Source organism: Balaenoptera acutorostrata, chromosome 17, assembly GCF_949987535.1.
Source record: "Balaenoptera acutorostrata chromosome 17, mBalAcu1.1, whole genome shotgun sequence".
Classification (NCBI taxonomy): Eukaryota; Metazoa; Chordata; class Mammalia; order Artiodactyla; family Balaenopteridae; genus Balaenoptera; species Balaenoptera acutorostrata.
The window spans coordinates 37,396,562-37,416,433 of record NC_080080.1 but is presented as its reverse complement, the minus strand read 5'-3'; the positions used below and the strand labels follow the sequence as shown (position 1 = coordinate 37,416,433).

Below are 19,872 nucleotides of genomic sequence, written 5' to 3'. Positions count from 1 at the left end.
ATATGATAAGTTAAAGCAGTAATTGCAGATTTTAAATTATAAATTTTTAGTTATTTTTATTTATGTTACAAAGTATTGTTGTTATTCCTCATCCCAGGGAGATTCTGTACAAGCAGTTGATGATTCACCATTCTCGGATTCTGTTACCTTGGAACAAACTACAAGTAACATTGGTGGATCCAGTGGTCGTGTTAGTCTGTGGATGCAGTGGGTGCTCCCCAAAATTACTATAAAGCTCTTTGCTCCAGATCCTGAAAATAAAGGCACAGGTACAGGATTACTTTTCTACTGAAAAGATAAAATATTAAACACTATTTTTAGAAGAAATTGGTGATTTAGTTTTATTTATCATTGGCATTTAAATCAATCATTAAGTCTAACTCAAGTGATTTCTATTAGTAATACTAACATGTTGCCTATAATACCTAAATTTTGTCTTATTTGTATTAAAATTCACTTCAAAAGCCATGAAGTAATTTCTTCATTGGTCATATCACTAAATGTATTGCAAAGACTGTTGACTGATATTAGATGTAGCACTTCATACATTAACTGGGATTTCCCCTGTTTTGAAATAAGCATCGTGTCTTAATTTTGAGGCCTATACTGATATTAATTTTCCTTATTATTGTAGAATCTTATGTGGTTAATGAACAGAAGGTCTTAGTCCCTCTGTAGATGTCAAGGATATACATGCTAACATTAAATGTAAATAGAAAGTTTTAATATTGATTGTGAACCCTATACTGATATTAATATTTGCTTCTTATTGCAGAACTTTGTATGGTCAGTGAACTAGAAGATCTCAGTGCTTCCATAGATGTCCAGGATGTGTACACCAAAGTGAAATGTAAAATAGAAAGTTTCAATATTGATCACTATAGAAGCAGGTAATTAATGAACAATGAATATGGGAAAAGCTATAGTTTCCTTGAACAAAGTCTATAAAAGAATTTTTATATTTTAATTTGATTCCTTAATTTTTAAAAAAATACTGTACATATTCCCAAAGATGGTTCTTAACAGATATATTGGTTAATTTTACTTGGTATTCATTCATATATGGAATATAATAAAGTTTTGCTTTCTAAGAACGCAAATCTGTTCATAAATATCCACACTGCCATATTAAATGAAATAAGCTGCTTTTACTAATCACCTCACAATTTGTTATGCATGTTGTGTATTTGCCAAGATGCCTGGGACACAGTTAATGGCTCTGGTTTTTGCTGAATACTCCTCATCCACTCCCTATACCATAGATTGAAATGGAGCAGCATATCATGTTCCTTACAACTTTGAGTACTTTTCTTATCTCACAGATGATTAATGAACATGTGGTGGATGTTCGTAGAACCATATTTTTCCTTCCTAATAAATTTCTACCAAAAGTAGATTATAAGTAAATATGATTTGTTTATAATAATAAGTAATGGTAGTAAAAAAGTAACGTTTTAGATATTTTCATAAAGATACATAGCAATTTTATTATTAATTTTTCCCAAATAAAAATACGAATGCTTTTGGGAGTTTTTTTTGCTTTATAACACTACCCTGGAATTGAGTTTTTTTAACTGCAATATAATTCACATACCATAAAACTCACACGTGCTTTTTTAAAATTATTTTTTAAAAAACAGCATCGTATTTTCTACTTCATAGTATTTTGGCAAAGAAACAACCTTACAGTCCTTTTTTTCCTGGATTCATAATATTTATTCATTCAGCAATTAAGTGTCTCCAGAAGTACACATGTTTCTGTACCTTTATTGATGCATTATATACTCTAAAAGCCGAAGTCTTTTTATTTAACGGGTTTCTAATTCTACATTAAAAACATTCGAACTTTCATTCTTTATTATACATAACATATTGTTTATGAAAATAACTCTCAACTCTGTCACAGCCAAAAAATTGTGTCATAACAGTGATGGTCAAAATATTTTGCTGGGTTTATATTAAGACCTGTTATAATAGTATTATTTTACCAAGTGTATGATAATTGTTTTTGTTGTAGTAACAGTGAATCATTAATTGATTTTTGATAATGGAATGGTTAGCTCTTCAGTTTCTTTTGAATGCTATATCTCTATATCAAAATGATCCTAGCAAGTGATACATGAATTTTATTTTATTGCTGAAATAATTTCTTGATTATGTGAATATTACAATTTATGTTCTAGATTATCAATGATTTTACTGTTAAATTTATGTAAGCTTTAAATATTTAGATAATTTATTTATTCATTCATTTAATCAAAATATTTATTGAATGTATATTATGTCCCAAGCACTATGCTAAGCACTAGGGATATAGTGTTTAAAAAAAATAGACATAAACCATGCCCTTATGGACCTTAGAGTCTCATGGGTGAGAAAGAAAAATAACCTTGGTAAATATAGAATTTACCATTAAGACAAATGCTTCTCTGCAGAACTACCAGGGTGTGGTGCTAATGTAAATTGTTCTATTGATTGCATTGTCAGATCCACGTTTTAGTTCAGTGTAGTGTTGTTTACATCAGAACTACTTGAAATAGTTATATATGCTCAATTTTTTTAACTCAGAAAAATTGAAGAGAACAGATAAGGTGAACTTATGTTTTCCAGGCCAGGGGAAGGTTGGCAGTCAGGACATTTTGAAGGAGTATTTCTACAGTGCAAAGAAAAACCTGTGGTGAGATTCATTTAGTAATTATGATTTTTAAAAAATATATTATAAACTGTTTTTCTTTGTTCTTTCATGCAATGGGACTAATGGTTACAAGAATTAGAGCTCAGTAAATTCTTTTTGACCTTTTCCTCCAATATTACATTATAAAATAAAACTATTACTTCCTTTAAGCTGCTTGTGTTTTGTAACCATTTTCCTGTTAGAGCAATTAAGTAAATTTTTCAATAACGCAAAGGTAGGATTGCTTTTATTAATATACTTTACCATTAATGTATTATTATGTTGACCTTTTAGAAGTTTTTCCTAATCATAAGTGAGTTCATATTGGATTGTTCTTTATTATAAATTGAAAGTAGTCATTTACAATAAAAGCAACTATTTTTTGTTTACTTCCATTAACAATGCTTTTGCAGAAGATGGTCCAGGCAGAGGCCATACCTAGCAGTGGCTCAAACCTAAACCTATGCAAACTTGAGCAGAATTAAAACTATCCAGATTTTTTTGCTTATGGCTTTTATTGCTTTTTGTCTTTTCACCTTCTTTGCTCCTGTCCATCACCTCAAGCCTTGGGGAAGAGTGTTGGTCTCTGGGGCAATGTGGAGGTGTCTTCCTTTCCTGTACTGACAAGCTGAACAGACGCACCTTGTTGGTTCGACCCATCAGCAAGCAGGACCCTTTCAGTAATTGCTCTGGCTTCTTTCCTTCTGTAAGAAATCATTTTTAAATTATGCTACAGAACTCCCATTAACAGGAACCCAGAGAAGGAATTGAACTATCCATAGAGTCAACTCTTGATTTTCATCTTCCTCTGTATCATTCACTTTGTAAATGAACTATAATGTATTCTTAAATCATAGACTGGTTTTCACTATAATTTGTTTATGGGTTACTTGAGTATGCTATTTGTCATTCTGGTTTTGTGAATATAAACTAATTTTACCATCAGCATTAGAAAATCAAAGTAGGATGTTGAATATGCTTGTTAAATTATACATGTATTGAATGATCAAGAGTTGACCATACTGCTTTTGTCATTCCTTTTATGATTCTTCCTTACATTGCTTTTTTTCCCCTATTATTATACCATTTCCTTCTCAGAACTAACTCCAAGTACCTTATTTGGTGCCTGTTACATCTGGACAAGGCTGTACGTCTGTCATTTACTGGACGGAAGATGAACGGTAGACTGTATACCAGTGGGTTTTAGAAGTTCAGAACCTTTTTTTCCCTAGTGGTACAAAATATCTGAATATGTTATTAAGCAAGTTCTTTTAAGTGACATTTTTAAAGTCAATAAAAATACATGTAATTTTTAAATGTTAAGAGCAGATTATCACCATGGTAATAGCAGTTTTCTTAAGAAACTATTAAATCAGTGCAAACATTATTAGACATTTTCTTAGCATGTGTAAACTAGTATTTCTTTCTTTCCCCTTTTCTGTAGCTCAAAAGGAATTTAAGACATATATCTTTAAAGAGAGCGTAAAAATTAGCCAAATATTTTAAATAATTGTGTTCTTAGATTTAGTGTTTAACATTGTATTTGCATAGCAAATACTAGTTTCTGATTTTGAATTTTTTCTAGTCTACTCTGGAAAATTTTTCATGTCAGTGGAAGCTCTGTTTAGATTTATTTTCTTCTCTTTAAATGTTCATTAGCGTCCATGAGGAACTTTCTTAATTTTAACATGTATTCATGAAAGAAAACCAAAATTATTGTTAATGCCCTTTTGTTTTGAATTTTTTAAAATTAATTTTTATTGGAGTATAGTTGCTTTACAGTGTTACATTCTACTGCACAGCAAAATGAATCAGCCATATACATATATCCCCTCCCTTTTGGATTTGCCTCCCATTTAGGACACCATGTTAATGCCCTTTAAAATTTTATCAATTTTTCTAAATTTTAAAATTTTCTTAACATTTCAGTAATCATTGCTTTCTAACTTTTCACTTTAAATACTATAAAATATTGATTATTACTATATGAAAAGTAATATTTATATTATCTCAACTCCAGTTAGTATTCATTCATTCTTTAATTATTCCCGCCTTTTATTAGGGGAGTTAGGGATAGAGCAGTTCAACACACTTTCTCTCATGGGTGTTGACCTTTCAAGAGTACCTACATTCAACATGTTTAAAAATATCTTCCCCAAATCAAAACATTTATACACTGAAACACCTTTTATACTATTTCCAGGATTCAAATGTTGCCATTAATTAAGATTTGAGGTGGGTTATTTAGATTAGTGGTTGATTCTACCCCTCCCCACCCTAGTTCCTGGTTGAGACACCTAGAGACACTGTTGCTATGGCCTCTTCCATTGGGGCCATACAACAGCACCCTTCTCCATCCACGGTTGCCTGCAATCTAGCATCATAGCGATAAGACTGGGATCACTTTTTCTTGTTTTACTGTATTTCCTTTTGTTTTGAGTGTAGAAAGCAAAAAGAAAGGGAAGTTAGATAAGGGGCAGTGAGAAAGTTGGAAATAGTAAAAAATGCTTTGAGGGCAGGACAATTATATGAAAAGTGATTATATTGCATATTCATGTAATGCCTACTTTCCAAGTTTTTTTTAATGGTGAGAAAATTAACTTTGAGAAAAAACATATGCAAAGGTAAATTTTATCTCACCTTTCTTCATTATAAAGTCCAGATTAAAAACAAAATTAACAGTGAAAACTGAATTTCATACTATTTTCTTTTCATTAGGTGATAGACAACAAAATGAGAGGAAGAAAATGGAAGTAGAAGAGATTTACTAGTGATGGGATAACAGGCTCAAACACATTGCTGCTTTGCTACTTCTAACTTTTTTCTTTTTTATGTGAATGTATTTCCTTCTTGTTCTTCTTCCTCGGTTCACTTCCTCTCTTAACATCACTCTTTGGACTCTAATAACTAAAAATCTTCATCAGGCCTTGGGAAGAGGGGTTGGGAATGTGGAATATAACGACTTAACTCTAATTTTATTTTGAGTAATATGCAAAATAGAATTTTATGTACATTAATTGGTTCAGGAAAACTATTGGTTCCATTTCACAAATGGAAATACATAACATGGTATTTCAATTTTGCGTGCATAGAAACCCCCTCTCTGACCCAAATTATGACAGCATATTGCTACTCTTAATGAAAAATTATCAAGAATGAAAAGATAAATCTAGATATGATCTGTTCTAAATTCTGAATGTTACAGAAAAAGTAGAAATTATAGAAACAGGCACAAAGAGGTTAATTACCTCACTCAAGATCTAGAACTCCAACCCAGGATTCTAACTTCAAGTTCAGTCATTCTGTCTTAGAGGCTTTTGCCCTGTCTATGGAATTGATCAGTAATGTGCTCATTAAGAAGTGTGCTTTTATTTTTTTATTTGTAATAAACAGCTGACCAGTCATGAAAAAAAAAGTGTGGACGTGATAAAAGATTAAAGTATCAACCGAGATTGTTTTCTGCTTTCAAATAGTTTGTTTTGTTTTTTTTTCCCTTTGTTTAATAAAACATGTATTGTGATTTCCTTTTTCTGGAACAGACAACTGCAAAACTTCTAGATGGCTCTCATCAGCAGCATGGATTTCTCTCTTTGACATATACAAAAGCTGTAACAAAAAATGTTCGCCACAAGTTAACAACAAGAAATGAGCGAAGAAGTTTTCATAAGTTACCTGAAGGTTTAACAGATGGTTCCCCTCATTTTCTTCATGAAATACTTCTTTCAGCACAAGCCTTTGATATTGTCCTTTGTTTTCCTTTACTTAATGCCATTGCAAGTATATTTCAAGCAAAGCTACCAAGGACCCAAAAAGAGAAAAGAAAATCTCCTGGTCAGCCCATGAGGACCCATACGCTGACTTCACGCAATTTACCTTTGATTTATATCAACACAAGTGTAATCAGAATTTTTGTTCCAAAAACAGAAGAAATGCAGCCAAGTATTGAAGGTATGTCTTCAGAATTTTTTTTTTATTTTTGCTCTGATTTTCAATAACCTTCATCTAAGGACTTTAGTTTTTCTTTTTGTAATATGGTAGCTGGTTGTAGGTTGCAGTTTGGTGTATTTTAAAAAGAGTAAATATGTTATAGTCACTTTACAACTAAATCTTTAGGAGTTATATCAAAATATTGGGAATGTTTCTGACTCTACTAATTACTAGAGTAAGAAATATGAGATTTTTTTCCTTTAGGTCTTTTGCTAGTAAAGCTTATACTTTCAGTTGTTTTGTTAAACTCAAATGTTGTGTTCTGTATACCTAAGATAACTAAAAATTGCTTTAAAAAATTAGCAAACACACCACACACTGCATTAATGGCATAAATTATATTGACAATCTTGTGCAGCCTTCACCACTATTTCCAAAATGTTTTCATCACCCCAAACAGTAACTCTATACCTTATATATTAAGCAGTAACTCCCCCATGGTAACCTCTAATTTACTTTCTGTCTCTCTGAATTTTCCTCTTCTAGATATTTCATAAAAGTTGAATCACAGAATATTTGTCCTTTTGTGTCTGGCTTATTTCACTTAGCATAATGTTTTCCGGGTCCGTTCGTGTCGTAGCATGTATCACAATTTCATTTCTTTTTATGGCCGAATAATAACTATTGTGTGGATACACCCCATTTTGTTTATCCAGTCATCTATCAGATACTTGGGTTGTTTCCACTGTTGGGTTGGCTATTGTGAGTAATGCTACTATATACAACCGTCTGTTTGAGCCCATTTTTATTTCTTTTGGGTATATACCTAGGAGTGAGATTGCTGGCTTATATGTAGTTCTTTGTTTAGAATTCTATGTTTTTGAGTAACCATCAATCTGCTTGGAAGCCCTTTTGACTAGGGCAGGATTTATGGTATTTTCTGAACAATACTAATGTGCAGGCATAGTTGAGTCAACAGGAAGAGCAATGGGAGCTCCCTCTTAGTAGGGGTGGTAGTACTTGTGTGCTGAGCGCCTTCTCAATGAGACACAGGTCAGCAGTTTCACTGGTTAACTCTAGCTTCATTTTTCTGTCATACTCAGTGGTGGTTTATTGAAACAGGTTCTGTGTTTCATTGATTTTTGTAGATGTCTGAAGGAATACAAATCTGGCTATTTGAGAAAAGGGTGGGAAAGGAACAGCTTTATTTCCTTTGTGTTTGCATTTGTTTTGTTTGTCATTTGTTGGCTTATTGTTTTATGACCAATTAGTTATGTTTCATGACTAATACTATATATCACACAGTTTTGTTGATGTTGGTTTAAATTTCCCATTTGGTTGCTATAACTAGGAAAATCTCCAATTGATTGTAATTGCAAGAAAATTTCTAAACTCTTGCTATTGTATTTTTAAAGCTGCTTTTTTCTTTTTTGGGTGGTGCTTGTGGTGGGATTTTTAAGGTATAAGTTCAAAATTCTGATTCCTAAGCACCTGCTAAGCAGGTAACCTTGAATAAGAGTATGGGGTGAGGCTGCAGGTGGGATCTTGTTATAGCCATCTTTGGAAAATATGGTCTGCCACATTTCTCTGTGGCCTTTGGTTAATTTTAATCCTTTGCTTGTGTGAATACTTTTTGTAATAAACACCTTTTTAGTGGCATTTTTCATGACTTGGGTAAGTATATATATATAGAGAGAGAGAGAATAAATTCCTAGCAAAAGGATTGCTAGATCAAAGGGTATAAATATCTTTAAAATATTAAGAGATGTCAAAATGCCCCACTAAATGGCTGTACCAGTGTATACTGTTTCCACACTGTCAGTCTAACAGAGGTTTATGAAACCTAAATGGCTATACCAGTGTATACTGTTTCCACACTGTCATTCTAACAGAGGTTTATGAAACCTAAATGGTTGTACCAGTGTATACTGTTTCCACACTGTCATTCTAACAGAGTTTGATGAAACTCTTTGGTCTTTTCTCAGTCTCATTAATAAAAAGTACACTTTTTTTCTAAGGAGTTGCGCATCTTCATCATTTATTAAGAGCTCTTTGTGTTAAGCCTTTTGTTTGACCTACACTGTATTGCATATGTCTTTTCATTTTGGGGGTGTTTTTGCCCTCTGTGTGTGTGTGTGTGTGTGTGTCTATGTGTACATCTATATTTATATCTACATGTACATATCTTTATTTATACCTGTTCTCATATCTGTATCTACCTGAGATGTTATGAATTGCCAAACTATGTGCCTATCCACAAAATAATATATAAAAATGCATGCCAAAAATTCAAAGGTTTTGACATATTGTATTATGTTAGATTTTTTTAACACGTTATCTTTTGGCATTGCTACTCTTAATTCAAATGGTCATAATATTTTTATCAGATTAATTAAACCAAATGTAAATTATGTCTTACTGAGTGTGATAGCATACTGAAATGCTGCTATATCATACTTCTCAGCAGGAACTATTTTATAAAACTATCTCCAAGCAATTTGTGCCTGTCGATCAGAGATGATTGGTAAACTAGATGCAACTACATTTCCCATTAATATACGTAGTCATTAGGTTACACATTTATTGAACCTTCTTTCTGTCTTCAACTGCAAGTATGGCAATAACTAATAAAACCTTTTGTTGATGGCTTTGTGTAGGGTTGTCAGTATAGTTGTGGCTTTATAAAACTTGAGACTTTAGATGTTTTATTATGTAGAGTTTATATTGAGAATCTTAAAGGAAAAGTTGAAGTCTCTAAAATGCTTTTATTTTATGTTGAATTTAAGAAAACTGAGCTATGAACAACAGTCTGACTTTGTCTGACAATTACATGAAAATTCTGCTCTTTATTTAAGCTTTTGGTTACTTATACAAACTCATAATTTCAGAGTTGTTCATAGTCTTTTCATTTTCAATACATACTCTTGCCTCAAGAAAAGATGAAATCTTTCAGACTCACGTTTCATTTTACAGTAAACGTAAAAGTTTATAATAGTTCATCTTAAAATTTAATAATAAGAAAAATATATTTAACATTCTAATGTTTTATTTAAAGAAGTGATATTGAAAGTCTGGTTTTCAACTTGAATATTGCTTGCTTTATGTGCGATTATTATCAAGATTCTGAATCTACAGGTGTTTGGCTTCCAGCTGGAGCTACTTATTTCATAACAGAGGACTGGTTTTTGGATCTAGTATGAGTCTTCTAGTCTTCTAGTTCCTCATGAGGCTTAATTTTTAAAAATACAGTTAAAGCAAAGAAGGAAGGCATTCATTTTCGTGTTGAAAATGCTTCTAGAGGGAACATTTCCTCATTTGGTCCAACTATTAAATGCAGGTGAAATAAACCAAAAAAGAGAAGCTTTGAGGTGGAGTCAAGATGGCTGTGTGGGAAGACGCGGAGTTTGCATCTCCCCACAACTAGGGCGCCTGCCAGCTGCCGGTGGGGGACTTTGATGCCCAAGGAGATGGGAGGAACCCCAGATTGAACCGGTAGCACGTAGGGGGACTGAGTGGGGAGGAGAAGTGGAGGCCAGAAAGGATCGGCACCCCTGAGGCTGGGGAGGTAATAAGAGGCAGGTGGGACGGACTCTCCAGGAAGAGCAGGAGAGGAGTGGAGGGCGATCGCCTGGCCCACTTGGGCCGGGGAGCCTGCTGAGCACCCAAGCCGGTCCCCCCCACTCCAAAGCCCCATCCAGGCCATGTGGGTCCTGGGGGCATAGTAGGGAAGCTGGGGAGATCAGGAGAGGCAGGCGGGAGGGGCCCTGTGGGAGGAACAGGAGAGGAGCAGAGGGCGTTTGCCCCGCCCACTCAGGCCAGGGGAGCCTGCTGAGCTCCCAGGCAGATCCCCTGCCCTCCAAAGCCCCCTCCAGGTCACGTGGGTCCTTGGGGGCATAAGAAGGAGGCAGAGGGGAGAACAGGAGAGGCAGGTGGGAGGGGCCCTTGGGAAGGAGCGGGAGAAGAGCAGAGGGCGATTGCCCCACCCATTCAGGCACGGGGAGCCTGCTGAGCTCCCAGGCCGATACCCTGCCTTCCAAGCCCCCTCCAGGCTGCGTGAGTCCTTGGGGGCATAGGAGGGAGGCTGGGGAGATCAGGAGAGGCAGGCGGGAGGGGCCCTCCCAGACCCCAGACCAGAGGAGCAGGAGAGGAGAGGAGAGTGTTTGCCCTGCCCACTGGAGCTCAGGAAACCTGCTGGGCTCCCAGGTGAGGTCCGCTGCCCTCTGAGACCAGGGGTGGAGGGCACGCCTGGGCCCCTTCTGTTTCTTGAGCCTAAGCCCCACACCCCACGGCCCCCATGGCCTTTTCCAGCCCTGTGGTCCTGAGCATTGGCCCCGCCCACTGCCCAAACCTCGCCCTGACTTAGGCCCCGCCCTCCACAGCCAAGGCCTTCCCCCCCACACACACCTTTCCCCCCCCCCCCTTTCTTCCTATTGTGGTACTGATGTACCTTTCGGTTGTTGATTCATATATATTTTTATTTTTATATACTTTCTAACATATCTGTTAGTTTCCTAGTCTAAATTTACTTTTTACCTTGTTATTGTTCTCTTTTTTTTTTTTTTTTGCCACCCCATGTGGCTTGCAGGATCTTGGTTCGCAAGCCTGGGGTCGGGTGGAAGCTCCTGTGGTGGGAGCTCGAGGTCCAAACCACTGGGCTAACAGAGAACCTCAGACCCCAGGGAATATTCATTAGAGTGAGGTCTCACAGAGATCCTCATCTCAGCACCAAGACCCAGCTCTACCCAATAGCCTACAAACTCCAGTGTTGGAAGCCTCATGCCAAACAACCAGTAAAACAGAAACACAATCCCACTCATTTAAAAAAAAAAAAATGAGACGGCAAAAAATATGTCACAGATAAAGGAGCAAGGTAAAAACCTGCAAGGCCAAATAAATGAAGAGGAAATAGGCAATCTACCTGGAAAAGAATTCAGAGTAATGAGAAAGATGATACAGAATCTCGGAAATAGAATGGAAGTATAGATTGAGAGAATACAAGAAATGTTTAACAAAGATCTAGAAGAACTAAAGAACAAACAAAGATAGATGAATCAACACAATAACTGAAATGAAAAATACACTAGAAGGAATCAATAACAAAATAACTGAGGCAGAAGAACGAATAAATGAGCTGGAAGACAAAATGGTGGAAATAACTGCCAAGGAGCAGAATAAAGAAAAAAGAATGAAAAGAATTGAAGACAATCTCAGAGACCTCTGGGACGACACTAAACACGCCAACATTCGAATTGTAGGGGTCCCAGAAGAAGAAGAGAAAAAGAAAGGGTCTGAGAAAATATTTGAAGAGATTATAGTGGAAAACTTCTCTTACATGGGAAAGGAAATAGTCACCCAATCCAGGAAGCAAAACGAGTCCCATACAGGATAAACCCGAGGAAAAACACAAAAAGACACATATTAATCAAACTAACAAAAATTAAATTCAAAGAAGAAATATTAAAAGCATCAAGGGAAAAACAAAAAATAGCATACAAAGGAATCTGCATAAGGTTATCAGCTGATTTTTCAGTGGAAACTGTGCAGGCCAGAAGGGAGTGGCAGGATATACTTAAAGTGATGAAAGAGAAAAACCTACAACCAAGATTACTCTACCCAGCAAGGATCATTCAGATTTGATGGAGAAGTCAAAAGCTTTTCAGACAAGCAAAAGCTAAGAGAATTTGGCACCACCAAACCAGCTTTACAACAAATGCTAAAGAAACTTCTCTAACCAGGAAACACAAGAGAAGAAAAATACCCACAAAACAAACCCAAAACAATTAAGAAAATGGTAATAGAAACATACATATAGATAATAACCTTGAATGTAAATGGATTAAATGCCCCAACCAAAAGACACAGACTGGCTGAATGGAAACAAAGACAAGACCCATATATATGCTGTCTACAAGAGACCCACTTCAGACCTAGAGATACATTGAAAGTAAAGGGATGGAAAAAGATATTCCATGCAAATGGAAATCAGAAGAAAGCTGGAGTAGCAATACACGTATCAGATAAAATAGACTTTCAAGACTGTTACAAGAGATAAGGAGGGGCTCTACATAATGACCAAAGGATCAATCCAAGAAGAAGATATAACAATTATAAATGTTTATGCACCCAACATAGGAGCACCACAGTACATAAGGCAAATGCCAACAACCATGAAAGGAGAAATCGATAGTAACACAATAATATTAGGGGACTTATACACCCCACTTACGCCAATGGACAGATCATCCAAACAGAAAATAAATAAGGAAACACAAGCTTTAAATGACACAATAGACCAGATAGATCTAATTGATATTTATAGAACATTCCACCCAAAAGTGGCAGAATACACTTTCTTCTCAAGTGCACATGGAACATTCTCCTGGATAGATCACATCTTGGGTCACAAATCAAGCCTCAGAAACTTTAAGAGAATTGAAATCATATCAAATATCTTTTCTGACCACAACGCTATGAGATTGGAAATCAGTTACAGGAAAAACACTGTAAAAGATACAAATACCTGGAAGCTAAACAGTGCACTACTAAATAACCAAGAGATCACTGAAGAAATCAAAGAAGAAATTAAAAAATACTTAGAAACAAATGACAGTGAAAACATGATGACCCAAAACCTATGGGACGCAGCAAAAGCAGTTCTGAGAGGGAAGTTTATAGCAATTCAGTCTCACCCCAAGAAACAAGAAAAATCTCAAATAAACAATCTACACTACACTTAACTAGAGAAAGAAGAACAAAGAAAACCCAAAGTCAGTAGAAGGAAAGAAATCATAAAGATCAGAGCAGAAATAAATGAAATAGAAACGAAGAAAACAGCAAAGATCAGTAAAACTAAAAGCTGGTTCTTTGAGAAGATAAACAAAATTGATAAACCGTTAGCCAGACTCATCAAGAAAAAAAGGGAGAGGACACAAATCAATAAAATTAGAAATGAAAAAGGAAAAATCACAACTGACGCTGCAGAAATACAAAGGATTACAGGAGACTACTACAAACAAGTATATGCCAATAAAATGGACAACCACAAAGAAATGGACAAATTCTTGGAAAGGTACAATTTTCCAAGACTGAACCAGGAAGAATTAGAAAATATAAACAGACTAATCACAAATAATGAAATTGAAACCATAATTAAAAATCTTCCAACAAACAAAAGTCCAGGACCAGATGGCTTCACGGGTGAATTCTATCAAACATTTAGAGAAGAGCTAACACCGATCCTTCTCAAACTCTTCCAAAAAGTTGCAGAGGGAGAAGCACTCCCAAGTTCATTCTACAAAGCCACCATTACCCTGATACCAAAACTAGAAAAAGATATCACACAAAAAAGAAAATTGTAGACCAATATCACTGATGAACGTAGATGCAAAAATCCTCAACAAAATACTAGCAAACAATCCAACAGCACATTAAAAGGATCATACAGCATGATCAAGTGGGATTTATCCCAGGGAAGCAAGGATTCTTCAATATATGCAAATCACTCAATGTGATACACTATATTAACAGATTAAGGAATAAAAACCATATGATCATCTCAATAGATGCAGAAAAAGCTTTTGACAAAATTCAACACTCATTTATGATAAAAACTCTCCAGAAAATGGTCATAGAGGGTACCTACCTCATCTTAATAAAGGCTGTATGTGACAAACCCACAGCAAGCATCATACTCAATGGTGAAAAACTGAAAGCATTTCCACTAAGATCAGGAAGAAGACAAGGATGTCCATTCTCACCACTCTTATTCAACATAGTTTTGGAAGTCCTAGCCACGGCAGTCAGAGAAGAAAAAGAAATAAAAGGAATCCAAATTGGAAAAGAAGAAGTAAAACTGTCACTGTTTGCCAAAGACATGATACTATGCATAGAAAATCCTAAAGTTGCCACCAGAAAACTACTAGAACTAATCAATGCATTTGGTAAGGTTGCAGGATACAAAATTAATGCACAGAAATCTCTGGCATTCCTATACACCAACAACGAAAAATCAGAAGGAGAAATTAAGGAAACACTCCCATTTACCACTGCAACAAAAAGAATAAAATAGCTAGGAATAAACCTGTCTAAGGAGGTGAAAGACTTGTACTCAGAAAACTATAGAAAACTGATGAAGGAAATCAATGATGACATAAACAGAGAAATATACCATGTTCTTGGATTGGAAGAATCAACATTGTGAAACTGACTCTACTCCCCAAAGCAATCTACAAATTCAGTGCAATCCCTATCAAACTACCAGCGGCATTCTTCACAGAATTAGAACAAAAAATCTTACAATTCGTCCTGGAAACACAAAAGACCCCGAATAGCCAAAGCAATCTTTTTTTTTTTTTTTTTAACATCTTCATTGGAGTATAATTGCTTTACAATGGTGTGTTAGTTTCTGCTTTATAACAAAGTGAATCAGCTATACATATACATATATCCCCATATCTCTTCCCTCTTGCATCTCCGTCCCTCCCATCCTCCCTATCGCACCCCTCTAGGTGGTCACAAAGCACCAAGCTGATCTTCCTGTGCTATGTGGCTGCTTCCCACTACCTATCGATTTTACATTTGGTAGTGTATATATGTCCATGCCACTTTCTCACTTTGTCCCAGCTTACCCTTCCCCCTCCCCGTGTCCTCAAGTCCACCAAAGCAATCTTGAGAAAGAAAAATGGAGTTGGAGGAATCATGCTCCCCAACTTCAAACTATACCACAAAGCTACAGTAATCAAGACAGTATGGTACTGGTACAAAAACAGAAATATAGATCAATGGTACAGGATAGAATGCCCAGAGATAAACCCATGCACATATGGACACCTAATTTACAACAAAGGAGGCAAGAACATACAATGGAGAAAAGACAGCCTCTTCGATAAGCGGTGCTGGGAAAACTGGACAGCTACATATAAAAGATGAAATTAGAACACTCCATAACACCAAACACAAAAATAAACTCAAAATGGATTAAAGACCTAAATGTAAGACCAGACACTATAAAACTCTTAGAAGAAAACATAGGCAGAACACTTTATGACATAAATCACAGCAAGATCCTTTTTTGACCTACCTCCAAGAGAAATGGAAATAAAAATAAACAAATGGCACCTAATGAAACTGAAAAGCTTTTGCACAGCAAAGGAAACCATAAACAAGACCAAAAGACAACCTTCACAATGGGAGAAAATGTTTGCAAAGGAAGCAACTGACAAAGGGTTAATCTCCAAAATATACAAGCAGCTCAGGCTGCTCAATATCAATAAAACAAAAAACCCAATCCAAAAATGGGCAGAAGCTCTAAATAGACATTTTTCCAAAGAAGATATACAGATTGCCAACAAACACATGAAAGGATGCTCAACATCACTAATCATTAGAGAAACACAAATCAAAACTACAGTGAGTAGTTGGTCACACTGGGCAGAATGGCCATCATCAAAAAATCAACGAACAACAAATGCTGGAGAGGGTTTGGAGGAAAGGGAACCCTCTTGCACTGTTGGTGGGAATGTAAATTGATACAACCACTATGGAAAACAGTATAGAGGTTCCTTAGAAAACTAAAAATAGAACTACCATATGACCCAGCAATCCCACTAGGCATATACCCTGAGAAAACCATAATTCAAAAAGAGACATGCACCCCAACGTTCATTGCAGCACTATTTACAATAACCAGGACATGGAAGCAACCTAAATGTCCATCGACAGATGAATTGATAAAGAAGATGTGGCACATATATACAATGGAATATTAGCCATAAAAAGAAATGAAATTGAGTTATTTGTAGTGAGGTGGATAGACCTAGAGTGTGTCATACAGAGTGAAGTAAATCAGAAAGAGAAAAACAAATACTGTATGCTACCACATATATATATAATCTAAAAAAAAGTGGTGGTGATGAACCTAGTTGCAGGATAGGAATAAAGAGGTAGACATATAGAGAATGGACTTGACACGGGGTGGGAGGGTGAAGCTGGGGCGAAGTGAGAGTAGCATCGACACATATATACACTACCTAATGTAAAATAGTTGGCTGGTGGGAAGCAGCAGCAAAGCACAGGGAGATCAGCTCGGTGCTTTGGGATGACCTAGAGGGGTGGGATAGGGAGGATGGGAGGGAGGCTCAAGAGGGAGGGGATATGGGGACATGTGTATGCATATGGCTGATTCGCTTTGTTGTGCAACAGAAACTAACACGGTATTTTGAAGCAATTATATTCCAATAAAGTTCTATTTAAAAAAAAATATATATATAAAATATATATATATAGTTAAGTTAAAGGTGGGGATAGATAAATTCATAAAGACTAATTCACCAGTAAGATGTTGCGTTACCTACCAACATTCATATTAGGTTGGAAGGCCCAGAGTTAATTATTAGGCCATCTCATAGATAGCATGAATAGGCTTTGTCAGGGAGAGTTATTCCCTCCAGTTCTGGATGGACAGAAATAGAAAAGATCTGTGGTGTTGTTTTCCATGATGTTGGCTCAGGAGTCTTGCCTTTGACTGCAGTCTTAGCTGCGAGCTCTGACGAGATGGACCACATCTCTTGTCTGATCCTTGCCAGAGCAAGGACCCAGAAGTCTTGCCCGCGTACACCTTCAACCACTGCTTACAGCTACTACCACTCCCACCACAGTTCAGCTGTTTATACGAAATACGTATTAACCTATATGGAATCATCATCTTTCCCCTAATCTTCAGCTGTTTCTGTTAATGGTGCTGTTTGCTTGTATTGGTGTGAAATTTGCAAACTTCGAATGTTTTTATGTTTTTATTAAAGAAAAAAAAAAGAATACCAAAATTAAAAAAAAAAAAAGGGAAGCTTGTTTTTTTTCCAACTATAAAGTAACTAAAGAAATGATTCAAGGCACTTTCTTGCATAAATATCTATTTTTATTATTTTTTTGTATCAAAAAAAATTTTGTACATTTTGATAAGCTGAATACTTTCTATAATAAAATATAATAAAATTGATTGCTTTAATTTAGTTTGTGGATGATCTGCATTAAGTGCTTTTTATCATTATTATTATAACTTCATAGTCAGTTTAATATAGTGAGAATAGTTTTGGCTCTAACAGAAACAGAATTCTGTTCTTGGATCTGGCTTTGTATGTAACACTAAGTACGTCATTTTTCTTCCATATGTACTTCATTTACTGCAGTGTTTCTATTACATTTCAGACTTTCATATGGTCGGTAGTATCTGTAGCCTAGAAGAACAGTTAGCAAGTACACTAATTGCACTTTTGTGGTATGCTCTATTCTCCAGGCTTACTATTTATTGATTTAATTGAGGCCTTCTGCTTAATCAGAGGTTTTTATCCACATGGAACTATTTGATAAGCATGGCATAAAATGCAAGATATATGAAATGCAAACAGTGTTCATAGTATAAGGACCTATAATCAAGCCAGACCTCTAGTCATTTGAAAATAGTACAACTGCATGAGAAGTAGTTTTCTATTTGATCTTTTTTGCTATGGACATTTAAAAATACCATCTTTATTGTAGCATCCACATGCTAATATTGATTATGATAGCTTGTCTCTTTCTTCCCCTTTTGCTGTCCTTCCCCTTCCCCTGCCATTTTGGCTCTCCCTTTATGTACATCTTATTCTGGTTCTTTCTTTTCCTTGCTGAATATCTTTCTTCTTACTTTTCTTGATTTTCTTAATTCTGACTTTCTTTTTTAGACTAATCTAAGTCAGACCATACTGAGTGTTCTGCTGAAGCAGCTGGAAATAATCTCTTAGCTTTTGCATTCCTTGGCCACCACAGTTTGGGAAATATGGATTGTATGCCTTTGTAGGCATGTTCTGTTCAGGATATTCCTGAGGTCTTGCAGCCAGTCCTTTTCTGTTCCATTTGTGGCAGATGATTGTTCTTTGAGAGAAATTATGAATTTTAGTATATGTTTTCTTCACAACCCAAAAGGTTGTATATTGTTAACAATTTTAAACAGCTACTACAGTAGACTCATCTGTGGGGGAAGAGGGAGTAAAATTTAATATAAATTAATGGGGCCATCAAGAACACCTTTTCATTCCAAATAATTTTTAGAAAAAGACATTAAATTAGCCAGTGACTTATGGAAAAATTGTTGAGCTTTATATCATGAGAACATGTGATAAAATTTTTTTATTCAGTATAGAGAAAATAATCAGAATTAATATACCTTTTTACCTTTTATTGTTTTCTGAGAATACTTAGCTTTAGATTCCATTAGGAAGTAGAAGTTTTACACAAGTGGGAAATTAGTATTTCTCAAGTAATTCCACTATAGAAATTATTAAAATTAAAAAGTACCTAGAATAGAAAGTTGAAGTGTCCTTACGTATTAATCAGTTACTGGGGTTTTTCTTTCTTTATCATTGCAGCCATTATTTTCTTCACCATTGCAGCCATTAAGCTGACATGTTACAGCCTAAAGTGCTATTGTGTGTTTGTATGTGTGTGTGTGTGTGTGTGTGTGTGTGTGTGTTGTATTTAATTATTACTAATTGTGTAAATTCAAGTAACTTTGAGAATTTGTTACTGCCTTTCTGATATCCTTCAATATATTTGTAAACAACAATGCAGTGTTGAAACCCCAGGGCTGAAAATCACTTGGGAGAAAGATGTAGTAGTATCAGATCATGAAATTAGATAAACATACTGCTTCAATATTACTTATATATAATTAATATCACATGTTTTCATGTTGAGTGGAGTTTTTTTTTCATTGCCATTTTAATTGTCTATACAGAGAACTACTTATTGGGATATAAAGGAAATAGTTAAGAAAAACATTAACTATTTCTATTTTAAACAAATTTTTCCTTGTCCTCATTTATGGTCTTATCTTAATTTGTCTCTATCCCATTATTCAAAAATTTTTCCTTAAAGCTGAAGTTGCATACAGATCTACTGTATACCTCATGAATCTATTTCTTTTACAGTTAATCAGGCAGCAAAAGAAGACACCATGGTTCTGAAGATTGGCTCTGTTGCTATGGCTCCCCAGGCTGACAATCCCCTTGGCAGATCTGTCCTCAGGAAAGATATTTACCAGTAAGTTTATTTTCTTATGTTCAATCTTGCAACAATTTCATACTGCAAAGAAGTACACTGATCAATAAAACTTGCTCAGTGTGGCCTGTAGAAATACTTTTCATTCGGGATCTTTTGATATTTAAAACCAGGTTTTTCTGATTTTCTTCAGTTGTGGGTTTTTAAATTCATTCAGACAAATCAAGTATTTCTGTGAAGTG

The 19,872-nt window shown here is 35.4% G+C and overlaps 1 protein-coding gene across 10 annotated transcripts in view; it reads left to right on the top strand.

Moving 5' to 3' along the window:
• The window catches only part of VPS13B (vacuolar protein sorting 13 homolog B), a 769,553-nt gene that overhangs the window by 405,748 nt on the left and 343,933 nt on the right, over window positions 1-19,872 (top strand). For 9 of the 10 annotated variants that reach the window (XM_057531718.1, XM_057531717.1, XM_057531723.1 and 6 more), the window contains exons 26-30: window positions 98-269; window positions 776-890; window positions 3,239-3,380; window positions 6,214-6,622; window positions 19,561-19,672. In XM_057531718.1, the coding sequence (XP_057387701.1) occupies window positions 98-269; window positions 776-890; window positions 3,239-3,380; window positions 6,214-6,622; window positions 19,561-19,672 (950 nt within the window). Of the gene's footprint in view, window positions 1-97; window positions 270-775; window positions 891-2,610; window positions 2,678-3,238; window positions 3,381-6,213; window positions 6,623-19,560; window positions 19,673-19,872 lie in introns of all 10 variants that reach the window. The other variant, XM_057531725.1, reaches the window with a different exon arrangement.